This window comes from Hibiscus syriacus, unplaced genomic scaffold, assembly GCF_006381635.1.
Source record: "Hibiscus syriacus cultivar Baekdansim isolate YM2019G1 unplaced genomic scaffold, ASM638163v2 tig00110198_pilon, whole genome shotgun sequence".
Taxonomy (NCBI): domain Eukaryota; kingdom Viridiplantae; phylum Streptophyta; class Magnoliopsida; order Malvales; family Malvaceae; genus Hibiscus; species Hibiscus syriacus.
In genome coordinates, this window is record NW_024062623.1 from 1,355,046 (window position 1) to 1,376,341 (window position 21,296).

Sequence of the window (21,296 nt, forward strand, 5' to 3'; positions counted from 1 at the left end):
TTTTATTTATTTCCTCAAAAAAATACAAAATAGGAAAAAATAATGGTGAAAACATGTTAGTTTTTGCATATGCATATTATGGAAGCTTATCCAAAACTGAGTTCATAATTTATGAAACTTTTGTTGGAATTCAAGAGGTAACTTGGAACCCACGTTATAATATATATATTGAATTTTTATTAGAGTAATGCAATGAAAATAACTTGGGGATGAATCATCAATCCCTATTAACACTCGAGCAACTAACACGTAACTAATTAAAGTATTAAATATAAAAATATAATTATAACATTTTTTTTAAAATGCCAAAAATGTATTGATTTGTTTATTTTTAAAATAATAATGTGATAATTATTAACTAAATTTATAAAAGACTAAATAAGCGATTCTAAAACAAATTTAGTAGAATAATCTTCGCGTTAAAATTATTTTGGGATATAGCTTGTGAGAAATTATTCTGAAACTCAAGTTCCAATAGAAAATTATATTTTATGAAACTCATCCATAAAACTCCTTGTATCCACATGACGAGTTTCTAATCAATTGTAATAAATACAATAAATTGCTAAATAATTCTTCACTTGTCATATTTGTCTAAATTGTTTCTCCATTTTTTTTTTAAAATTTTCTGATTCCAGATTATTTGATTCCACTCACTAAGTGTGATTGGATGAGAGATTTGAGGAATATTTCTTATTGTAAATGTTTTTAAAATTTCAAAAAAAAATTCTTTATTTGTTAAAAAATAATAATTTAAAAAAAAGTGTTAACTCAAAATATTATGTTTGTGTAACATTATATTAAATAATTTGTAAATTGTTTTTAATTATAAAAATTATGTAGAATTTAATGAGTAAATCTTTATAAATTGACAATTTCCTTATTTTTAATTTAATATTAAAAGTTAATTTTATTTTAAACAAATACTTTTAAATAATCTATTAAAATCACTTTTCAATAATCTTACATTCTATCAACCAAACATAGTGATCTCACATTTCGTTTGTATGAACTAAATCAAATAGTATAACATTTTCAATTATGGCATATGAAATCTTACATTCTGATCATATCACTTGCGTAGACAATATTACAATTTATGGATCCTAATATCACAATTATGGGTAACTTTTTAACTTTGGTAAACTTTTTTGTTTTATTGATTATTACTTAAATAAATGGTAAAACAAAAATAAAAAGTATTTCATTACAAGATTTTTAATACAAACTTTGTATTTAATTTACGCTAATGTAAGTAATATTGGGTATTCTTTTATAATAAGAAATATTTTTATAGTACTTTTATTTTAGATAGATTATTTAAACATTAAAGACATTAATTAATATTAACATTTTAAAATGAAAAATGAATAATGATATTTAAATATTAAATATTAGTTGCAGTATTAGTAAAATAAATAATATTTAAAATTTGATTATTATTTGTTGTGGATTAGTCAATCCAGATGCGGTCGCTAAACCATACGGCTTTCACATTTTGTTAATATTAATAAATTATTTTTATATTTTAAGTTTAAATTTGTGGATATAAATTATTCTTTTAAAAAATATCAAAATGAATTTGTGGATATTAAAAATGGAAATAAAATATTTAATATAAATATTCAAACTTTTTTTAGGTGAAATCGCATGAATCTCAGAATTAGAACAAAATTTCACATCAACCAATCACCGTGCATCAGCTAGTTTCCTTCTAATTACGTGTCAATTATCTATTGGCTTATATTTTCACCGGTCATCTTCAGCTCTGCAGAAAAATTATTCCTTTCTTGTAACAATATCAGACGGTATTCGTATTACATTCATTAATATTTTTGTCTGATGTAATTTATTTTTTTATTTTTATAATTAGAGGCGAGAAAGATTTAAACCTTGAATAACTTATTATATATGCAACTTTTATTTATAAGAAACTTGTGAGATTAAATTTTACCATTTATCTTTATACTATACATAGGATTGGTATTTAGATTTTATATTTTAATTTGATCAAATTACACGAACTAATTTATTTCAGTGATTAAAGTAATTTTTTTTATTCTTAAAAGTCACGGGTTCGAGCACCAATAATTGTAAAGGTGGTTGAGCATTTATTGTCAAATGGTTGAAAATATTTAAAATAAATATTACTTTGTAATCACCTTATCTTAATAAAAAAATTATTCAAATTTTTTTTTTTATTTTTTATAATTTTAAATTAAATAGTATAAAAATAATATAAATAAGTTATAAAGATTAAATGATAAAATTATAGAATTTAAGTTAAATCTATATCTTGTATAAAATATAATAACTAATAATAACTTTTAAATTAACATATTTAACGACCACCATATAATTTAAAATTAAAATTTTAAAATCTAAAAAAATACTAAACTAAAAATAATTAAAATAAAACTAGATGAATAAATTAATAATTAATTGTCATATTAGGACTATTATGAGAATTTTGACCAACTTTTAGAACTTAGTTAAAATCAAAACTCATCTCAGCAATTAAAGGAAGTTTTAAATAAAATCGATTAATACAAGGTTAAGGAAAGTCGATTATAATAAAAGACTTATTAAGTGTATAATCTTTTCGAATAAATTAGGTAATATTTCATGTTTTGAAATAAAAAATATTATGTTTTCTATAACGAATTTCTCTAACTAATATGGTTGTAATATAAAAAAAATTTATGATATAAAACTCTTATAACATTCTCAATTATAATCAAAATCATAACTAATTATATAATATTTTAAAATAAAACATGTCACCGTATATCGTTCTCTCGAATGTAACTAAAATTATTATTAATTGTATAAATTTTAAAATAAATAAAACAACATTTTAATTTAAAACCTAGCCCAAATTAATTTTATTTTTTTCCGGCGCACGGCAGAACTACAACAACAATAAAAAAGTGTACTTACCTCTTGAGTTGAGTATTAAGGAAGAGATAACCCTTTAGTTTGAATCAGATGCGCAGTCGATGGCGCGTGGAAAACAACTGTCGTCTCCCTTATATATCCTAAACCACCTGCTACATACTAAGACACCGTACTTTTTATTTGATTTCCATTTTTTCTCTTCGCTTTCAAGTATTAGCGCAAACCTTCTTTTTAATTTGTGGCTTTAGACTTTGCTTTGCTTTTGGGCAACAAGAAAATCATTAGAATTACAGCTAAAATACTGTTTCATAAAACTCATGAGCAAGCAAAATCAACGCTCCACCTGCTGCTGTCGTCTTCAACTCCATACCAGATGAATCCAAAAGATCGTAGCCGTTCATTTCATCGACTTTCCAGGGAGAACCATGGCAATAGGAACTGCAAATCAATGGGGGAAGGCAAATTCACTTCTTTTCTTTCTCTGTTTCGTCGTCTCGATGGCAACGGCGCAAAGCCAAGCTACGTCAGCTCCGCCGCCTCCACCGATGAATCCCTCTGGGCCGGTTGGACACAGGTTCAACCCGTCGATGGCGATCGTCATGGTGCTTTTGGTGACGGCGTTTTTCTTCATGGGATTCTTTTCCGTTTACATCAGGCAGTGCGCCGAGAGGAGAAGTCATGGCGGGAACTGGGACGGCGCCGTGAATTTCGGGCGGCGGTCAAGGAGATCTATGCGTGGACTCGACCGCTCGGTGATCGAGTCTTTCCCGACGTTTCTTTACTCAACGGTCAAAGGATTCAAAATGGGGAAAGATACGCTTGAGTGCGCCGTTTGCTTAAACGAGTTCGAGGACGACGAAACGCTGCGTATGATTCCTACGTGCAACCATGTGTTCCATCCTGGTTGCATCGATGGTTGGCTCTTTTCTCATTCCACGTGCCCCGTTTGCCGCGCAAATTTGATTCCAAACCCAGACGAGACGACGATCATCGGCGCCGCCATGGTCCAAGTAAACGACTCTGACTCCGAACAAGAAAACCAACCCGAAAACACTAACCCGGTCGTTCAACCCATTCACATCGACGTTATTAATCAGACAACAGGCACAGAAACGCCGGATGTGAATCTGGTTGCAAATAATCCGAACAGGCAGCAAAGGTCACGGTCGACGGAGTGGAGGCTAAGCCAGTTGTTTCCACGGTCTCACTCGACGGGTCACTCGTTCGTTCAACCGGGCGAGAACCGCGAGAGGTTTACCCTACGGTTGCCGGAGGATGTACGGAGCCAGCTGATGAACTCGAGTTTGAGCCGTACTAAAAGTTGTGAGGCGCTCCCCCGAGCAAGGAGTTCGAAGCGAGGTTATCGGATTAGGAGTTTAGGGAGGAATTATTATAATTACGAGAGGTTCGATCAGTGGGATCGGTGGGGGTTCACTACGACTCCTCCGTTTTTTTCAAGGACCGGATCGAGCCGGTCACCGAAACCGGTTTTTGATGGCGGCGATGAGGGGTTGGCTACTCCGTCCAGGAGTTTAACAAAATCAGTTAAATCGTCACTTGATCGTTTGTTCATTAGAGGGTCAGGGGAGAACGTGGGTGAACATTCGTCGGACCGACTACGGTCTGAAAGTCAGGTTTAGACTTTGGTGGTTCACCGGTTTTTTGTTCTTTTGGATTTGAGGTTTGACCAATTGAAGTTATGTGTACATTGTTTTTTTTTTACTTTTATTTGGGTAAACTGAATATTTAGTCACTCAATTATCACTTTGGCTCTTTCTGGTCACTTAACTACTATGATTTTTCTTCAAAATTAAAGTTATGTTTTAGTTGTTCGTCATTGAAAAAAAAAATGAAATTTTTGTTTATTTTTTAATATCGAATGACTAAAACAGAAACAAAACATAACGTTAGGTATGATTTTTAAAAAATAATACCAAAACGGAATCAAAGTAATAGTCGGGTGACTAAATATGTAGTTTACCCTTTTTAATTCATTTTTTACACTCCCTCTGGCCTCATCGACCAGGAAAAGGAAAAAAAAGAAAAAAAATATTTTATGAATTTATACACTCTTGAATATTAAAGGTGACAAATGAATTGTTCAAATCAAATTTAATGACAATAAAAAAGAAAAAAGAGGAAAAAATACATTTGATGAATTTATACACTCTTAAATCTTAAAGGTGACAAATGAATTGTTCGGATTAAATTTAAATCAAGTTATTATAAGTCGAATTATTTCGGATCTAAACTACATTTGGTATGGGTCGAACAAATACTGCATATTATTAGACCATTAATCTTTTTTATAGGCATTAATTATTGCATTAAGTGAAACTAGGCTTTGCCCCTTCTAAATTATAAATATAAATTTAAGATCTTAATAGGGACGGGGGACACTAAACTTTTTTTTTTTCAATTTTAAAAAATAATTAATAATTATTACTTAAAATTTTTATAAAATTATGCTTTGACCCTCCTAAACATTTAATCTTTTTGCTAAATTATGTTTTGGTTACCTTAAAATTTTTAGTAAAATTTTCAATTTGAAGTAATAAATTTAGTAATATTTTTAATTTAAACCTCATTCAATTTATTAGTTTAATTATGTCTTATTCCTTTACATTAATTACTCATAAAAAGGAAGAAAAATAATAATCATTACAATATTTCATATAAACATGGCATTTTATTTTTGTTAATGGATGTAATATTATATTTATATCGATTAGTTTAAAATAAAATTATAGTACTTAATTACTATACTTATATTATAAATAAGGTAAAATATACAAATGATATCTTAATTATAGGGTGTTGCTTATAAATATTTGAACTGTAACATTTTAATTAATATTAAACTTCTACATATGAAACATTAATAATGATATTTTTTTTATTAATCTAAGGTAAGTATAAGATAATATATGTTCAAAAATAACTCTCAACCAATCGTTATTAAACGTTCATAGACCTGACAATCATTAAGATTAAACCGATACTTCAATAAATAACAATATTTTTTTCAATCACCTTGATCCTTTGGTTTCGTGCCATTGGTAATGATATTTAGATATTAAATATTGTTATTTGTTCTCATTATTTTTTTGGTTGACCTCCCGATTTCAAGAATTTGTCTGAACTAATTCGGACTGATTCACGTCGCACACCTGTTTTTGGTGGTGAGTCTCCCAACAGAGATTTTCTACATACTCAAGAACTTAAACTCGATACCTTACTTAAGCGACATCAAATTGCTTACTACTTGAACCAACCCATGTTGGTATTTGTTATCATTATTTGTTTAGAATAAGAGTATTCATTATTTGAAAGTATTAATACAATAGATTATATTCAATTTTAAATACTTTCAAACTATATTATTTATTACCGGGACAATCTTAAAAATAGGTAGTAAAGGGATTTCTTGGTACTTAATAATTGTTTTTATTTTAAAATATATTTATAATTAAATTAAATAAAAATATTTTATAAGTATCTTATAACTTTTTAATAATTATTTTGTTACATTTAAGTATTAAAAATTAATTTTTCAATTTATTAAACATCTAAATTCTAAAAATTGAATTAGCATGGGACTTTTGGAAAATTAGACCTAATTATTTTTTTGGGTAAAATACATAAATGGTCCTATGATTATAAGACATTGCTTTGTTGAGTCCCTAACTATTACAAGTTACACAACTAGTCTCAACTATAAGACATTGTTTTATTGAGTACCCAAACTATTAAAAGTTAAAAATTATCACCCATCTATCCATATGTTCCAAAATCATCATTTTCCGTTAAAAAATTGACGTCAGTCTGAGTTGGACGTTAATCTGCTGATTGAGATATGATAAAATTATATTTTATTGATGTTTACTGACATCATCGTTGCTTTCAAGCACCAACTCGCTAGCATGATGTTTCAAGCATTGACACGACGACATAATGAAAACGAAGATTCGATTCACAAAATACATCTAAAATGATTAAGGACCAGATTTTATCATATCTCAGTAAATATATTAATATTCATCTCAAACAGTCATTATTTTTTTACGAAAAAGAACGTGGTTGTAACATATAAATAGTCGGACGATCACTTTATAATTTTTTAAAGACTCGACAAAATAGCGTTTTATAATCGAACAACTATTTTATAACTTTTAATAATCAAAATACTCAACAAAACAACATATTATAGTAGGATAATTTACCCTTATTTTTTATATACGAGCGTCACTTCACGTCGGTTGCTGCATTTCGTATAGCTTTTTCTTTTAACTTTGTCAACGAATTTAATTATAGTATAGGTGCACTTAGGGATGGCAACTCAACCCGAATCCGACGGGTTTCGACCTGATCAGACCCGATCGGGTCGGATTTTTTTAAAATAAAATTTGGGTTCGGGTCGGGTCGGGTCGAGTCGAGTCGGGTTTTTTTTTTTAAATGAACTGTTCGGTCGGGTCGGGTCGGGTTTAGGGTAAAAAAAATCCGACCCGACTCGAAAAATATATATAATTTTATCTTATATATTTAGGGATAATTACAATAATATCCCTCCATATATAATTTTTTTCAATTAAGTCACTGTTTTCATTGAATTAAATTTTTTTTTTTATTTCAGGTCGGGTCGGGTCGGGTTTCTAAGTCATATATTCGGGTCGGGTCGGGTGAAACATTAATTTTATCGGGTCGAGTCGGGTCACGGGTGGAGAACCCTTTCTTCTCGGGTCGGGTCAGGTAGCCCAAAAACCCGCCCGACCCGACCCATTGCCATCCCTAGGTGCACTTTTTCTTTTAAACTCTTTTTTGTTCACAATATTATTATTAATTTACAGGTGCACTTTAGTTTTTTTCATATAGCGTCACGTTAACAAACTATTATTATTATTATAAAACAATTATCTTTTACAATTACCCACTATTCTTAATCAATCTACAGATTATCTTTTAGTTAAAAAGTAAACTATCCGGTATTACTCAAGTTAATTTTAAGTATTAGCACAAATCAACCGGCTTAGTGGTAAATGAATTATTTTTATAACTTGATGTTTCAGTTCGAGCACAAAAAATGTTGGGAGTGTGAACGTTTAATGTCAAATGGTTCAGAGTTATTTTTGAACAAATACTATTTTATACTTACCATATATTATTAAAAAATAATTCAGTATTAGAAAACCATCCATTCGTTTTCTTCTAAAAAGATATTATTTTTCAAAATGGAAAATTTATTTATAAAATTTACTTTTAGAATGTGTACAGTATATACATTTTTTATAATTAAAATCTATTGGAAGTTTTTCTACTACATCAAAAAGTTATTTGGGTAAACTATTCATATTGTCACTTAACTATTGTCCTATTTCATTTTAGTCACCGATTTTGAAATTTTATCATTCATACAATTTAACTATTTAAGTGTGTCAATAAAGACATTTGTTGTTAACATTTAACAAATGAGGTAATGTGGTTGTTAAAAAATTAGTATAATTATGCATTCTATCAATTTAGTTCTAATTTTAATTCAATCAAATAAATTTAATCTTCAATTAGGCAGTGACATGACACTACCAATTTAGATTTAATTTTTTTGAAACTAAAATTAATTAATGATATATTTAAACCAAATAACAATAAATTTATCATTTTAAACTAAAATATTCATATAGAGTAAAGTATATTTTTAAATATTAAAACTAAATTGATAATATTCGATTTATATTAGGTTTTTTTTACAGACTTTCATTCCTTATGAAGTAGAAAGACTGCGGGTAAAATATAATCAGGTTTTTTAACAATTTATATTATTGTTGTAACAAAATTTAATTATTTAAAATATATTTTCTAGTTTCAAATAATACTAATTTTGGTGTATATATATATATATATATATATAAGTAATTCATCAAGCAAAATACGAAAAATAAATGCTCAATGTCGTAGATTGGTACACTGGAAGCAAAAGTTTTGACGGTAATATTCAAATCCTATTGGTTTTTTATACAAAAAAAAAAAATAGAGTGCAGCACAGCATACATACATTAGCTTGCTTTCTTCGTTCAAGCGTTAGCTCTACTCTAATTATTTATACTTTATTAATAACATTACGTGATTTTAATAAATTTAAAAAATAATTTTTTTGATACTATAAGTTCGAACAATTACGTCTATAATACGTGTGCGCGTTGTCTTATCAATGATTACAAAATTATAAACAAATAATACCCTTATAACTATTCCAAACTATTAAAAAAAAGGAAAAACAAGGTTTTGTTTGAGAACTCCATACGGATATTGACCAATGCCAAAGTTTCTCTATGTATTTATCAATCTTTCCGATATATTGGATGACAGTATGATCTGAATTTTGAGTTTGAGCAGCGACGTTAATCTGGTGGATACGTTCTCAAACAAATAATAATAATAATAATAATAATAATTGTATCTGACTTCTCATACGTACACAACCTTCAACTTCATTTGGTTGTGTGTATACATCAAATGGCTTCAAAGTCCCAAAACAGCCTAACCTTTTACTTTACATAGGACACAATCTAAAAATACCATACAGATACGGTGTATAAGTATATAAAATATTAATATAAGAGTATAAATTATTTTATTGTATTCAGTTTAATGTCAATCAAACTTATTTTATGAACAAAATAGAGAAACATTTGATTATTAGGCGTTTATATTTTTAGAAATTTATAAAATTATATTCAAAATATCTGGGAAGAGTCTAAAATACAATTTGTTAATATAAGAGTTAAATCGGTATAAATTGTTTGTAATCGAAAAATTTATCAAGAGTATAATTTTTTAGGATGAACGGGTAACAATTTATGTTGAAATCAAATATATTATATTTTTTACAATTGAGATTATTACAAATTATATAGCTTTTTAAATTATAAATCTTAAATCTGTTAAAATATTTTTAATTATAACTAAAACTGTTATAAATTATATTACTTTTAAATTAAATTAAATAATATTTCAAATTAAAAATTATTTTAAATTAATCATAAATTAAACTTACGTTTAGAATTACCCAAAGAAATGAGTTATCAGTAAGTTTTTTTTATTAAAAAAAGAGTTTATTATGATTGGAAATTAGGTATTCCTCACTATCATCAGTCAAAATTTCCGGCGCACTCAATCGCTGAAGTGGAGTATGATCTACTAAGCCTGAGCTTGATTTATGCCTGCCCACAAGAGTACAATATACAAAGGGTAAATTACATGTAGTACCCTAACTATCACTTTTATTCAGTTGGTCATTCAACTATTCTTTTTTATTTCAAAATCATGTAAAATGTTATTTTTTGATTTCATTTTGATCATCCGTCATTATGTTGACATATCACCATAAGATAATGCTACATCATCATTAAAAATATTCTTTAAAAAATGTCACATCAGCAGTGTCGTTAATTTCTTAACGATTGGTGACTAAAATGAAACCAAAATATAATATTAAGTATAATTAAAAAAATACTTCAGTCACCGAAACGGAACAAAAGTCATAATTGAGTATTAAATGTGTAGTTTACCCTTATATAAAAGAGAAACTAAAATTTGTATAATACTGTCAGTCAAATTGATTTTTTTTTATCAAAAACATAATACATCTCTTTGATGTAATAATTAATATTTTTAATATATTTTATTATAAACCATTTATCTGATTTATTAATCGATTACTTCAGATCGAATATTACAAAGGAAACGACGACTTTTCCAATCTAATTTGTTCATTTCATAAACGTCAAAATTTGAATTCTTGAATTTTAATGACTTTTATTTTTTAGTTTTTATTACGTAGAATCAGTTATTTATAAATAATTTAGTTTTAATTAAATTCACATATTCTAAAGATAGTAAATTATTATTTTTTGATTAATTCAGGGTAAGTACAAAGTAATATATGTTCAAATATAATTATCAACCTTTTTGGCATTGAATGCTTGTACTTCTGGTATTTCTGGTGCTTGAATTTAGGACCTCAAGAAATAACAATAATTCTTTTACCACCGATGTCACTAAAGTTCGTGCTAAATATAATAAATTATTATTATTTATAATTAAAGATAGTAAATTAAAACATATTAAAAGTAAACCTTTATATATTATACAATTTAGTTTTTGAGTAAACGAGACAATAAATGAATAAATGAACGAGCTTGTAAAACGAATTTGTTATGAAACATAAATGAACCAAAAATACCTATATATGTTCATCTTTGTTCCTCTATTAAACGAACATAAAAAATTTTATTTATACTCATTTATTTAGTTTAAAAACAAACATAAAAAATGTTATATAAACAATTTACGAATGGTTCATTAAACACTTTATTCATATACACTCATAATCGAACGAGTTAATAAACATCTGAAGAATATGAATTAGATTCCATACAACTTTAACCGACAAAGCCCAACTCGATACCTAATACAATGTTTGGGCTCAATTCATAAACTAAAGAGTAAAGTACCAAATAGTCTTTTAATTATATCGTATTATTTTATTAAGTTTATCGATTATTAAAGGTATAAAATAATTATTCAATTATAAAGTGTTATTTTGTTAAGTTTATCGATAATTAAAAGTTACTAAATGATTACTCGACTATTCATATGTTTCAAACTCATCATTTTTCATTAAAGCATTGACGACAGTCTAAGCAGACGTTAACTTGTTAACTGAAATATAATAAAATCTGATATTATAATTTTAAACGATTATCATATCTTACTAACTACGTTAATGTCAATATCAGACGACCATTAAATTTTTGATGAAAAATAACAAATTTATATCATAATAAATAGTCAAATTATTATTTTATAAATTTTAATAATATAATAATTTAATAAAATAATATTATATAATCGATAAATTATTTGTATATAACGCCTGGCCTGGTCCGGTCGTGGGATATTATTATGTTGTTTGTGGTCGTGTCGTGTGGCCAACTGCCAATTGCCGGCGTAAGTCGTTTTCATTTCAAATAAGTTCAAACGCAGGCAAATTCAAACCCCAAATAGAATATTCCTTCCAAAATATTTTCCATTTCGTTTTCTTCTCATCCAAACACATATAAACCATGAGCCAACTGCCGTCCGATACTAACAAAACCATCCAATCCATAACATCCCCCGACTCAACCCAAGTGCCGGCTCCGGCCTCCTCTGCTGATCACGCTCCGTACCCGAAGGACATCGCTCCTCCACCGGAGAATTCGACCAACGTTTCCATGGGTCACCAGTCGCAGACTAATCAAGGCACGGCGCCGATCTCCGGCAGTGCTGCTACTACCATGCCGACTGAGTCGAATCCTTACGTGTCTCCTGCTCCGGTTCAATCATCTTCCTCCAAGAGTAACCCACTTCCAATAACTCCACTTGCTTCAACTTATACTAAACCCTATTGTTTTCTTTTCTTTTTAATCTTTTGAATTTGATTCAAAATTTTCAACCCTTTTGTTTAACAGGCAAGTTGGAATCAGTGAAGAATGTATTGGGGAAATGGGGAAAGAAAACGGCGGAGGAGACTAAAAAAGCAAAATCGATAGCAGGCAACATGTGGCAACACTGTAATTATTTATCTTCACTAAATTCCATTTTCGAAATATGAATTTTGATTTCAAAAATAGCATAATCTGTGTAATATAAACTTGAAATTCGTAGAGATATTTAGAATTGATGTTTTTGTAGTTTTCAAATATATGATTAAATTGAATTTCAACCAATTTATACATAACATATGCTTGTGTTATCTCAGTGTATATAGAAAATACAGAAAATGGAATCCAAACCAGAAACTTCATGTTAGGCTATTCTAACATTATATGAAGTATGCATGATAAGTTCGTACTTCTTTCATTGCAACAGTGAAAACCGGGCCGAGTTTTGCCGATGCCACTGTAGGAAGAATTGCTCAGGGCACCAAAGTCCTCGCAGAAGGCGGTTATGATAAGATATTTCGAACAACATTTGAGACTGTTCCTGAGGAACAACTTCTCAAGACTTATGCATGTTACTTGTCCACCTCGGCGGGTCCTGTTATCGGAGTTTTGTATTTGTCAACTCAAAAGCTTGCTTTTTGTAGCGACAGTCCCCTGTCTTATCAAGCTGGTGCACATACTCACTGGAGCTACTATAAGGTATACTGCCTTAATACTATGAGTCGCAATTGTTCAAATCGTTGCTTTTGTGGCTAATGGTTTGGTTTAAGCATCGACATAAATCGATGTCGGTATGCTGAATTTATAACAGGGATATGATCTCCAAGGACTATCTGAAAACATGAAAATTTTGGGGGGAAATCGAATGTATCCCGTCTGCAACTCCTATTAACAGGGATAAATGTGTTTATAACTATACATATCTGCTTCTCTTTGTTATCTAAACATGTTGTAATGTGTGATTTTTAGGTGGTTATTCCATTACATCAGCTGAGGGCAGTGAATCCATCAACAAGCAAAGCCAATACAGCTGAGAAATACATTCAGATTATATCGGTTGACAACCATGAATTTTGGTTCATGGGGTTTGTACACTATGACGGCGCCGTTAAGAATCTCCAGCGAGCGTTGCAGCCTCGTACCTTGTAACATTGATCTTATCGAACCTTATAACGTGTCCCGGAAAGGTTTCTTCGATGTAGATGGAATAGATGTTGAGCCAGATTTGCCATTGTTGAAGTATCCTTGACATGTATTATATTGCATTTATTTTGAGACACTTCGATATTCAATTGTTTCTTACACTCATCAATTGTTGGTGGATATGTTTTACGGTTGTAAGGTATCATTTTGTTAAATGGTTTGATTATACTTGATCTTTTTTTAAAAATAGATAAAATTTCATTAAAGATAATTTAGTATTATTTTTTTAAAATAAATATAATTAATATCAAACTCTTCATAAGTAAAGTTCAATCCTTATATCTAATAGACCATCTCCAATGGCTTTAAGTTTGGGGCCTAGTTTTCCTTTATGAGAGGATGATAGCATGAGATCGAATACCATGTTTAGTATCAACTAAAATTTATTTCAATAATTTCTTATCATTAGTATTTAATCTATCGATCGATTAATTTAAATCAAGTATCATAAATTATATCCTTTATGATGATGATTCTCCTAATTTAATTTATTTCATTCATAGCGTCAGGATTCAAAATTTAATATTTCTTCTTACTAGATCAATTAATTGTTGATTAGATAAAAATAATTAAATATTATAATACCTTAATTTTGTTGAGCACATCTTAGGAGACCCAATTCCTAAATGAAATTTAACCTAAAATAAAATAAATGTCCATATTCAAATCAAACCCATAAAATACATTAATCCATTAAAGTAGACTTATTAACCAAGTCCTACAATTTGATACCCCAAATCCATATGGTAACCCAATACCCTAATTAAAGCTTTAAGACCCAACAGCTAAGTCCAAAATATATGACCGGACTATGTTTATTAGTGTGGGATGATGTTAGTTATTGTGCATTCAGATGTGTATTTTGACTGATTTTTTTTATATTAAAGGTGTTTCATGCTCATCCTATCATTTATCGATGAAGTCAAATAAATTATGACGATTATTGACGGTTCATCCATTTTGATTTGGATGAAAAATCATAACTGATGAAATTTCAGTCGTTAATCGATTTTAAAATATTGTCTCCACGAAGAAGTAAAATAGAGGAGACTGAAGAGTTAAAGGCGATTTCATTATGGTCTCTCCCTCTCTCGGTCATGCTTAAGAGGTTTTATAAAGATTTTTAATGTATGTCGGTTAGAAGTCGTGTCAATAAGTCTTTGAAATCGAATAATGTTGGTGTTTAAAGCTCCGTTTAAGAAAGAAATTTTTAAAATTTCTCAATTAATTGGGCTAAATACGTGAACACGTGCTTGAAATCATCCCCCACACGTTTGTTTGTTTATAATTTATTTGTTGTAACCGAGTGGATCTAATATGACATATGGGAACACTGAACAGGATCAAGTGACAAGAATTTACCAGCTACAATCTAAATACAAGTCAAGTCAACAACTGATTGGTGAGAATAAGGAACAAATAAAAAGAAAAGAAGACTTGGTTTATGCTTTGCCCAATTGAGTTTACTTAAGTCAACCAAATCTTTATCAACTCCTTTTCCCATCTTGACAAAATATTCTAAATGTTTTTTTAAACATAATTTTTAATATTATAAGCTTGAAATATTCAAAATTACTTTATTTCTTTTAAAGTAATCTTTGAAAATGAGCTCATTTAATGAACTCATCGGTAAAATATAACGTTATTCTCTTTAGAAATTTTAGGTTCAAGCAGCTACGTTTGTATTATATGTGTGCTTTATCAATAGATTAAAAAAAATTATGAACAAATACTATATTGTAATCAGTATTAAAACAAAACAAAAAATATAACAACAAAATTTCCTTGTATAATTTAATATGGAATGATCATCTAAAACTTGGAGTTCAATTTAGACATAATATAACAACAAAATAACTTCAAAACAATGAGACAAGTAATTGACCGAATGGACACGCACTTAACTACTAATGGAAAAGGGTAAACTATATGTTTAATATTTAAACTATTACTTTTGTTCTAATTTGGCATCTAAAATTTATTCTTTTTTAAAATCATACCTAACATTTAATTTAGGTTTCAATTTGGTACACCGTCTTAAAAAATTAAGAGAACTGCTAACATTATATATCTTTTTTTAATTTTTCTCAATGAAGACATAACATTACCTTAGGGTGGCACATCAATATCATCGTCAAATTTTTAAAGGCAAGGAACCAAAATGAAATATAAACTAAACGTCATGTATGCTTTTGAAACAAAATAAATTTTAGGTATCAAAACAGAGCAAAAGTATAGTTTAGGTACTAAAAATGTAGTTTACCCTAAAAAAATTTACTTCCTCAAGTTTTTCACCACAAAAACTTTTTAGATTTAGGTAATGATCCGATTAATAGAGAGGTAGAGGATGAAGTATTACTTAGCAAATTCCATTGCGTTTTGAAGGAACTTTCCCTTAACGATCTTTACTTATGCATTATAAAAACATCAAATACTGAAAACGGTAACCATGGTTAGCATCATTCCAGAACATTTTTTTCTCAGGTACACAGATTTTATTTGTTTGGAAGAAAAGAAAAGAAAAGAAAACAACTCTTGTATACGTATCCATACTTCCAAAGAATAATTAACTTGAAACCTCTTCCAAAAGCTTATATCTTCTTACCTTGTTCCTGAACACATGTCTTGTAATGACCCCATTCTTTGATTTCTCTTCTGACTTTGTTCCTCTCATCGTGTCTGGTAAACAATCATTCGATATGATCCTTTTCCTCTTCTTTCTCGGACATGATTTCTCTTCTGAATTTGGTTTCTTCATGGGATTTTTTATCAGTTTCTGCTGCTGCTTTAATTCGATTTTGCTTTTACAAGAAGACGAAGAATTCAATGAATTCTGAGACATTTCCTTCGAGTCATCCTTCTGATTCAAACACCAATTACAAACTTTATAAGACTTGGATTTCGGATACAGATTACTGCAATATCTGCAATAAATAAGCCCAAACCCCCCCCCCCATGAATTATGATGATCTTTATCATCTTTCCCAGGAAAAAAGGGGAAGAAAATCTCATTCCTGGTCAATGAAAATAAAAACCCAGAAAGAAAAAAAGGATGGAAAACATAGAACTAGTACCTGTGTTGAGCTCTGAAATGACAAATTTTGCATCGAAAAAGCTCTCGAGTAATACCAGGATCTCCACACATACAACACTCGACGAGGCTCGACGATGATTTCATGTTTTTGTGCTTCGTGTGGGGCGTTTCATTAAAATGATTCATGGATGAAATTTGGATTTTCACGGCCATGTCCCGCGTGTGTACAAAGTAAAATATATAATTCGACCTGCAAGTGTTCTTCAAGTTTTGCCCAGAAAAGAATGCATGATTGAGGCGTTCGGTGTGAATATATATATATAGTAATAAGTGGAAGGGATGAGTTGTCCCAACTTAATTTCAGAATTTAGTGTAAATCAAGATCGAAATGATGTTTTCTACACAGAGAAGATAAACTGTTCAAATTCGATTTCCATATTTAGATTAAATCAAGATTAAAACGATATTTTTCTATTAAATGTATTATACCTCATGCAGATCTTTTTTAGAAGTAATATTTTCGCTATCATTTCTTTATTTATTGAGTGTTAAAGTCTCTCAAATTCCACCAAGCCATCGAAATTTCTTGCCTTCAAGAAGTATTGTACTTCTTCCGGACTCCCTCCGATTTACTATCATCTTTTGGAGTCCTATGTCCTCGGCTTGCTACAACACCTTGATATGATCAATGGCAGATCCATGTAATGTGTAATATACTATTTGACGATAGATCTATTTAACCTGTCGACCTACGATTAATCATCATGACTTTATGTTTCACTCAAAACTAAGGGTCGTTATAAAAATCTCAACTAAAATTGAAAGGAGGCTTCTTTTTACGAGTTTTTTTATACACTTCAAATCTGATTAATCAAACGATGTAAATTATTCATAGAATATTTTTTATCAGTTATAATTCTTCATCCAAACTAGAAGGATTAAACTGACATTGACTAACATAATAATCTCGTTACCTCTCCAAAATATAATCGTGGCTTGGTGTTTGATGGCAACATTGTCATCAAGTCATTAGAAAATTTGGTTTGGCCCAAAATTAATACTAAGAAAGTCATAATCGAAGAAGGGTAGATGAATCAAAAGAATCTTAGGAAAAATAAATAAGAATATGGGTCATACTTTTTATGTATATATTTATACATTGTAGATTCCGCCAAGGCAACCTAACTTTCTAACAAGTTAAGTGATAGTTAAATTTCTGTGAAATCACAAAAAAAAAAATTAATTAATTGACATCAACACAACTTGTTTATAAGGTTTATAGCCATTATTAGGGTTTGATGGACATCAATGAAAATTGAAAGCCTGGAAAATTACATTAAATGCACCTTTGGGGTGGCTGAGAATTATTTTTTTTAATATAAATTCTAATTCTAATCTTAATCGTACTTAAAGGGGAGGAGAATGAAGATTTTAGTGGAAGGAAAGGGAGTAATCCTAGTGAGTCTAGAATAAATGACATAAAAAAATATGAGGAAACAAAGATCAGCAACTTGATCAACCAATCAAATGTGCTTGATTGAGTGGCTGAGAACGATTAACTTTACTTTACAATGAATTATCAAATATGATACAAATATATTTGGGGATGAAATCAAGATATAAAATTAGAAGTAAATTATTTAATTTAAAATCAATAAAGATTTAAAAAGAATTTAAATCAAATAACCAAAAGCTAAAAGCTAATTTATCTGATTTTTAAAGTTTACAGGACCAATAAGTATTTAAATAAAAAATAGGTCAAAGTTTAATTTAAATTTATATGACTTAAAATGTATTTAAAACAAAAAAAAATAAAGATTCCATTTTTAATTTGATTACTTCCAAATCTTATAAAAACTTTAAATGTATTTAAACACAAAAAATTAGAGAGGGGTATGAGCCCTTCTCATAAACCCTGTAGTTATAAGATTTTTTTTAATATAATTATTTATATCTTATTTATCAATTGATTAATTCATATATAAAATATTGTAAAAATTTATTATAGAATAATTTTGTAATCTAAATTATTTAATTAACAATACGAGAAAGTAAACAGTGAATGTTATTTAAAAAATCTAATATCTTATCATTCTCAGTGATGTTAAAATCATATCGAAAGTAGATTGATTATCTTATTCGAACATCTAATTTAAATCATTAGAATATTGAAGTAAACCTGTTGAAAACTATGATATGAAATCGATTGAACAGATTATAAAACTGAAACAATCGATTCATGAATTTTGTCAAAGTTCGAAATTTTATTTGATTCCGGTAGTACTCAAACCCGAGTCCATTACAAGGGTTTGTATCACCATAGTAGAATTATTGACATAAACTTTATTATATATATTAATTATTGTTTATAGGTTTTATTAAAGAAAAAGTTCATTCCATTGAAAGAGTTGCCATCATCGTGATCAATCCAACCACGGCTCAAAAATTTCTTCTGCATGAATCCAAACTCAGGTCCTCGTGAAAGAGGACAAAGATTTGGGATGTCAAATAATTCAAATATTATTAGATCTTCGAAGATGATTTTGGGAAAAAATTAATTTTCTGTTAATAAAGACTTTAGGAAGATTCTATCGTCTTAGTAGAGTCACCAAAAAAATTTTGGAGACACCGTATTATCTCCGAAAACATCTTTTATTGGGATCACTCTCTAAAATCCATACTTCTTAGTTTTTGATGTGGTCTTTGATAGAGCCAAATTTGATAATTGAAAGCTATATTTGTTTAGCCTATTAACCTATTGATTGCTTGATTACCTTATATTTGACACCAATTGTCCTATAGTTGAAATATTTATATCCCGCAAAAAGGAAAAAAGAGGGGATTTCTCTCTCTCTCTCTGTCTATATTATTCATCTTTTCTCCCACGTTACTTTTCTCCTCTGAGCAGAGCCTTTAAAAATTCTTTTGAGCCACTACACCATCTTCAGAAACATCCTCTGTCGGGATCACTCTCCAGCCTTCGACAAAACCAATTCTGATAGTTGATAGCTATATCTTCATAGTCTGCCAGCCTATTAACTAATGATGTCCCTAGATCTGACACAAGCTACCCTATAACTAAGGTATTTACACCCCGAAGAAATGTAAAAAGAGGGGCTCTGCCTGTCTCCTCCTGGTCTAGATTATTCATCTTTTTTCACATGCTATTTTCTTCTCCCTTTCCTCATAGAAATCCATCGACTAATGATCATATTTGCAACGACTGTGACTTTCCGTCAAAATCAAAGGGGTGAACCATCAACGATCGACACTACCCGATTGTTTCCTCCAACAATTGATGCAGTGATTGTGAAACACCTCATAACAGAAAAGAATCAGTCAATCATGTCATACTCAAACATTCATATAAGTTCATACCATGTCAATATGTTTAAAAATTTGCTAATGCCATTTTTGAGCTTGTGGCAGGTGACAAGTATAAATGAGGTATCGATGATTGTATTTTTAGGAAAAATCTCGATAAGACCCAAAATAAATTTCTAACGCGAAAGGTTATCGAGATAAATTTTTGGATTAAAAGTCTAATCCGATACCATGCAAAAAAAAAATGAGCATTTTAGAAAAACTCTCTAGTACATGTTAATTATACAACACCGTTAGGGCACACAAACATCAAAGTTATTCTTCTATTGTGGTCACTTCAGCAACTGTCGCTCAACCCTCATTAATGACAGACATACCCCCGATAATTACCAAGTAAATCCCCATATATTTAAAGAAAATTAATGTATCACCATAATATAATATCACATCAACATTATTTTTTTTAAAAATATCACGACAATAATTCTATTAAATTTTTAATAACAATTGATCAAAATGTAACATTAGATATGATTTTCAAAATAATAATAATGTGGTCACTTCAGCAACTGTCGCTCAACCCTCATTAATGACAGACATACCCCCGATAATTACCAAGTAAATCCCCATATATTTAAAGAAAATTAATGTATCACCATAATATAATATCACATCAACATTATTTTTTTTTAAAAATATCACGACAATAATTCTATTAAATTTTTAATAACAATTGATCAAAATGTAACATTAGATATGATTTTCAAAATAATAATAATAATGTGGTCACTTCAGCAACTGTCGCTCAACCCTCATTAATGACAGACATACCCCCGATAATTACCAAGTAAGTCCCCATATATTTAAAGAAAATTAATGTATCACCATAATATAATATCACATCAACATTATTTTTTTAAAAAAATATCACGACAATAATTCTATTAAATTTTTAATAACAATTGATCAAAATGTAACATTAGATATGATTTTCAAAATAATAATAATAATAATAATAATTGAATGACCAAAACGAAACAAAAGTGATAGTTAAGATAATAAATTTTTGTTTTTCTTAATTTCTAGGCTCGATCCTAAATCTATCCAAGTAAAAAAAACAAGTAGCCAAAAATATTAAACAAAATTAACATAATTTTAATCTTCTAAAGAAATAATCTAACCTGACTCGGACAATCCATAAAGGACCATATCGTCCAACTTAATGCAAGTTCACCCCAAGTAATTATATCCATTTTGCTTTACCAAATTGAAAAACAAGTGATGCAGTAACTGTGAAATGAAGATTAAAAAAATGCCCTAATGAAAATAATTGCCATGGGTTACTTCCTATGTTT

The 21,296-nt window shown here is 29.1% G+C and overlaps 2 protein-coding genes and 1 pseudogene across 4 annotated transcripts; 2 read left to right on the plus strand and 1 right to left on the minus strand.

The window, feature by feature from the left end:
* Nucleotides 1–3,053: 3,053 nt before the first annotated feature.
* Nucleotides 3,054–4,595, plus strand: LOC120218598 (annotated as a pseudogene).
* Nucleotides 4,596–11,963: 7,368 nt separating this feature from the next.
* Nucleotides 11,964–13,744, plus strand: LOC120218599 (GEM-like protein 1). 2 transcript variants are annotated; one of them, XM_039215533.1, is made up of 5 exons: nucleotides 11,964–12,294; nucleotides 12,408–12,509; nucleotides 12,808–13,079; nucleotides 13,350–13,567; nucleotides 13,657–13,744. In XM_039215533.1, the coding sequence occupies exons 1-4, from the start codon at nucleotides 12,021–12,023 to the stop codon at nucleotides 13,527–13,529; spliced, it is 828 nt and encodes a 275-aa protein (XP_039071464.1). In that variant the 5' UTR covers nucleotides 11,964–12,020; the 3' UTR covers nucleotides 13,530–13,567; nucleotides 13,657–13,744. The 2 variants fall into 2 exon arrangements, with proteins under 2 accessions (XP_039071464.1, XP_039071463.1); XM_039215532.1 differs by having other exon boundaries at nucleotides 11,965–12,294; nucleotides 13,350–13,735.
* A 2,384-nt stretch (nucleotides 13,745–16,128) lies between these two features.
* Nucleotides 16,129–16,884, minus strand: LOC120218600. Of its 2 annotated transcripts, none has more exons than XM_039215534.1 (2): nucleotides 16,658–16,884; nucleotides 16,129–16,507 (listed from the first exon to the last, which is right to left on the minus strand). In XM_039215534.1, the coding sequence occupies exons 1-2, from the start codon at nucleotides 16,828–16,830 to the stop codon at nucleotides 16,150–16,152; spliced, it is 531 nt and encodes a 176-aa protein (XP_039071465.1). In that variant the 5' UTR covers nucleotides 16,831–16,884; the 3' UTR covers nucleotides 16,129–16,149. The 2 variants fall into 2 exon arrangements, with proteins under 2 accessions (XP_039071465.1, XP_039071466.1); XM_039215535.1 differs by having other exon boundaries at nucleotides 16,129–16,502; nucleotides 16,653–16,884.
* Nucleotides 16,885–21,296: the final 4,412 nt, after the last annotated feature.